Below are 4,865 nucleotides of genomic sequence, written 5' to 3' on the forward strand. Positions count from 1 at the left end.
AGCAGCAGCAGCAGCAGCAGCAGCACAACAGTGTCAGGCCTTTCGGTTTTGTTGCAGTGATTCAACTGAAGTCATCATTTTATTTACATGAGAGGTTAGGCATACATACGATGTCTGTGGCCTGCACTAATTGTGTCAGGAATGAGTAATTCCAATGAATCAAAGGCCTGGAACTGAGATTTCGCCATTCTTTTGGACTCCTTTGGACGCCCTAAAAGGAGAACAACAGCTCATTAACAAGTCAGACATGCTCTGAAAAACCTGGCCCCTGGGAAGGAATGCAACACAAATTCATTCGGCTTACTTCACCAGACGGCAGTGATGTTACTAATGGCAGACTAGAGTAATACCACTAACAGCACGCACACTCACTCAGTCAGTCACTCACATTACTAAACCATTCAGCAAGGAGGGAGGTGGAGCTGGTGCAGAAGGGAATAAGGGAGAGGGGAGGGGGGCTGTGGGAGGACAGAAAGAAGGAGGTGATTGTTTGGGAGAAGGAAAACATATAAAGGGGGAGAGAGACGGATTGGGGAGACAAGTGGAGGGAAGACGAGGAGAACGGAGCTGCCTCCCATTTTGATACACATTACAAACTTTTTTGCAAACAACAGGTAAGCCCATGTCTTCTAATATTTCACTCATTTCTTACGCTTTACGCGATCAAATAGAGTTTAAGCCGTGGCAGAGAAGAATTCGGCCCAGCTACCAGTGGAGGCTCTTTCATGCAGTTAAACACAGGTTTTTTTTATACCTTTATGAATGGACATCATTGTTATCTCTCACATTTCAGGTATGTTTATGTGGATTCTTGTAGAAAAAATGAACATGCAGCTTTCCTGAAACTTGATCCAGCTGACCGGGTAGCGGCATGTCTTGGGTGTGTAGGCATGTGGACCTGTTGTGCAATACCCAACGGGAAATAGTACTGTACCTCCGACGCTCAACAAATGAGGCTTATTTCCCAGCAGCTGTGCCAAAAGAAAGACAATAAATCATTGACAAACATGTCACAGAGTAAAGCACATCTATCAATGAGGTGTCCATATTATTTTTCATTTACTTACTCACGAGTCATAGTGCTCTACTGGCAACAATTCATGCTTCAAAGGAGGTTAAATGTTTTTAGTCCTCAACCGAAACTTGGCTCATAGTGAAGCCAGGGTTTCATTCGACAAGTCTTTCCCTCATATAATGTCTTAAAGACTCGGCATGAGGGAACACATATTGTTACTTATTCTGCATGCTTGAAATAAAGGGGCATTATACCTTTCATTCCAATGCAAAAAAAACCCTAGATTTTCCAACATACTGAATTTGACTTTTTATTATTCCCAGACAGCATGTTGGCTGCCAGCAGAGACCTTCCTTTTCCTCTGGTGACCATCTGCCTGTTTTTCATCAGCGGTTGCTCTCCCCTGCCAACGACATTACGAGCCACAGGGACGAATCCCATGAGGCCTCTGAGGCCACGTGGGTTTTCGTCCGAGGCCCTTGTGCTTTCCACAGAAGATTACGATCGACTTGAGGACACGGTCTCCACCATTTCACCCAGCAGTGTTTCTCCACGGGAAACGATTCATCAACGGTGCAACTACAATCCTTGTGTCGAGGGTCACAGCTCGTGTTTAGCGATGGGAGCCGCCAACGGCTGCTTGTGTCCGGGGTTCCCCTTACATGACACGGCTCCGGAGGCTCCCAGCTTGAAATCCGTGTCCTGGAATGGGTCAGAGGTGGTAATCCAGTGGTGTGCACCTTATTCACATGTCACAGATTATGTCGTGACCGTAGGGGGCCAAGAGTGGCAGACGTTTGGGAACAAGCAAAGGAGCGGGGCATTGGGTGACATAGAACACATAGCAGAGGTCTGTGTGGTTGCAGTGAACGACAGCGGAGCCAGTGACGGGTCATGTGTGATGTACCGTCCCGCAGACAGCAGTCTGCCTCTGACAGCAGGACTCATCGGGGGAGCTCTGGGCTTCCTGCTGCTCCTCTTGTTGGCCGTCCTGCTCTGGAGACACAGGAGGCAGAGGAAGCAGGAGGCCAGCATCTCTATGCGCGACACGGCCGAGACACAGTGAACAGAAAACAGAGCGAGACCGGCCGCTGGAGTGAGATAAGACTTTGCCCCCTGAGACTTTTCAGGGTTACTGCACTTAATTAACTTTGACTCCATTATATGGTCTGCTGTTTTCCGCACAGAGAGGTTTTCTGACAGCGCAGGAAGAAGCAAGTTTCACCATCTCACATAAATGTATCTGACTGGTTGTTGTTCAATGCCACAAATAGAAGACCATTTTTTTAAAACTCCTTGGGAGTGACTTGGGAAATATTCATCAGATCTGTTTTCTGAAAACTGAACCCAAGAGAGAAAACATCTCGTAAATCTGTCCATTTCAAAAAATAAGCTGTGTCTGAAAAATCAGGAACATCTCAGCATGTCGTCCCTGCTTGCTACTGCTCGACTGTGCATCTCCAAAACATCAGCTTTTCATGAGCCGGAGAAAAAAATGTCTCATTTTCAGCTTTGTGTTGGTGCATTTTTCCAGTTTTAGCAGAATTGTCTTCCTTCCCAATCCAAAGGAGATTTTTTTCTAGAATTAATCTTACAGGTGATGTGATGAAATCAAAAATGACATGACACTATATATATCATATATATGATGTTTTGTTGGTATGAAGCTCCTTTCAAACTCTCTGTGAGAGTTCCTCGTTTTGTGTATTTAATTAAAGTGTGAGTCGCTTTAAGGCTGAAAACTGAATCGTGTGCTCTATTATGTCCAGTTACGTGTTAAGGTTCAGTTTCTTTGAAGGGTTCCTTCAACTAAAGTTTGGGGAAACGGACTGAAGTCTATAAAGCTACGGTACTTGTTTTGTTAAAAGGTCTGTTGACTGTTCGACTCCAGTAAAACTTTGCCTTGGCTGCTGCTGTACCCATGTGTCAAAATGTGTAGTTGTTTTACAGCTTTGGGATGGCTGCCTTTTTCCATCTGTCTTTTTTTGTCGGAAGTTGTGTCAGCGCACTGGATGAGCACAAGTGTTCAGTGCTGTTTTTCCAGCTGTCACACAATAGCCTCTCAGCGGATATGGATTTTGTGAGCCTCCTCTCATTCCAGCTGCGACATCCAGACATCCAGCAGTAGACGGGTGAGAAGCTTCAGGCTTCCCCCTTTTTTTTTATGCCATGATGAGAAAGAGAAGAAAGTCCAATATTTAAATCCTCTCAGTTTATCTCATGTTCAAGCCTCCATCTGCATGTCTCAAAGCCATGTTCTAATTCCTTTTTGCTCCGGTTGCTGCCACGGAGTTTTTCCGGCCGCTTCTGGCGTTTTCCTCGCTCCAACTGAACGGCACAACTTACACCGCACCGAGCTGTATGGAAGTCGTCTAACATTTGTAATTTGGAGATTCTACAGACTGTTTATTTCTGCTGCTGAAACGCCCTCAAGGTGTGGCCTCAGTGACATACATTCAGCCTGAGATCAGCCACCCTCAAACTGGGAGGGAAAATACTTTAAATATAGAGCAATTGCACAAAAAAAAAACATGGGTGGATACAATATCACATGGTTGTAGCAGTCTGTTTTAAACAAACTAAGCTGTACTTGATGCAGAAATGCAGAATATATTTAAACCCAAACCACAAAGAGTGACAGAGCAACGCTGCTCTGGTGGTGACAGCAGGACAGAACAACATGTTCCCATGACAAGAAACAACATGTACTGCAAATAAATCTTATTTCAAAATTGATGTGATGTGCCTTTTTCTTTCTTTCTTTTATATACACTTTTTAAGACGCATGGAATGTTTTCGAATGAACATGAAGAAATTAAACATTGAGCAAACTGGTAACCAGTCATGCAGCTAAAAAGAAGGTCAGGGGGCTGGACGGGTGTACTGTACCGCTCTGAGGCTGTTTAGCTTTAATGTTTCTGAGCTTTTGATTATAAGTGTAGTTTAGTTTAGTTTTATTTTACACTACATAAATATAAACCTCACAAATGAAACGTAAAGGTTAATGTGGGGGGAGGTAGAGACCAGTGATGGCTTATACAAAAACCACACCCAAAAGATACAAAGATAAAATACAAACATATAACATCACCAATACAGTTTTTATATGCGTGTTAAACAGCCAATAGGAACATAATGGTTAAGAATATACAGGTGAAATAGAAAAGTTACATGAAAGTAAAGGGAATTTAGAGGGAACCTGGTCAACGCTAATATCTTCATAATGTGCCAATATGGAAGCAAAAAGAAACCCAACTCTAATATTAATAAATTTGAAAGCCATGATATAACTAATTGTTACATTTAACATCAACTAAACAATAGAATTAAAATCCCAAATTGTAGCATTGAAACGCTTTAACCTGAAAACCATCTTTCTGTATTTAGGTTTGAATTCTCCACTGAAATTTCAAGAGAGGGATTTTCAGTCTCTCTGTCAAAACGTAGTTTTATTTGTTTGGTTCAAAGTTTCAGATTGAAACTAAAAACCTGTGTCTAGTACCTCTTTACTGAGAGAACGTTACGCATCACGGCACGGGGGTCTGACGAGCAACAGTGATACCAGAAGTATGAGTGATTTCACTAATACAACTTGTGCAACTTCTTCTTTTTTTTAACTTGACTTGAAGTTTTGGATCAGAAAATAAAGATTTAAGCTAAATGATTGAATTTTGTGAATATAAGACTTCAAGACTACACAATTTGAAAGAACAAACTTTGTTTGTAAGATTTTCTGATCAAACCTGTCATCTTTTAACATAGAAATTCTATATGAATCAATTACAAGGCAAATAAACTGATATTTAATGAACATATGGCAAAGTTACACAGACTGACATGATTCGCTTAT

The 4,865-nt window shown here is 42.2% G+C and overlaps 1 protein-coding gene across 1 annotated transcript; it reads left to right on the plus strand.

The window, feature by feature from the left end:
- The first annotated feature begins 481 nt into the window (after nt 1–481).
- LOC118301484 (LRRN4 C-terminal-like protein) lies at nt 482–3,751 on the plus strand. Its single transcript, XM_035627049.2, has 2 exons — nt 482–614; nt 1,339–3,751. The coding sequence occupies exon 2, from the start codon at nt 1,344–1,346 to the stop codon at nt 2,079–2,081; it is 738 nt and encodes a 245-aa protein (XP_035482942.2). The 5' UTR covers nt 482–614; nt 1,339–1,343; the 3' UTR covers nt 2,082–3,751.
- The last annotated feature ends 1,114 nt before the right edge of the window (nt 3,752–4,865 follow it).

The sequence above is a fragment of the Scophthalmus maximus genome, chromosome 2 (assembly GCF_022379125.1).
Source record: "Scophthalmus maximus strain ysfricsl-2021 chromosome 2, ASM2237912v1, whole genome shotgun sequence".
Taxonomy (NCBI): domain Eukaryota; kingdom Metazoa; phylum Chordata; class Actinopteri; order Pleuronectiformes; family Scophthalmidae; genus Scophthalmus; species Scophthalmus maximus.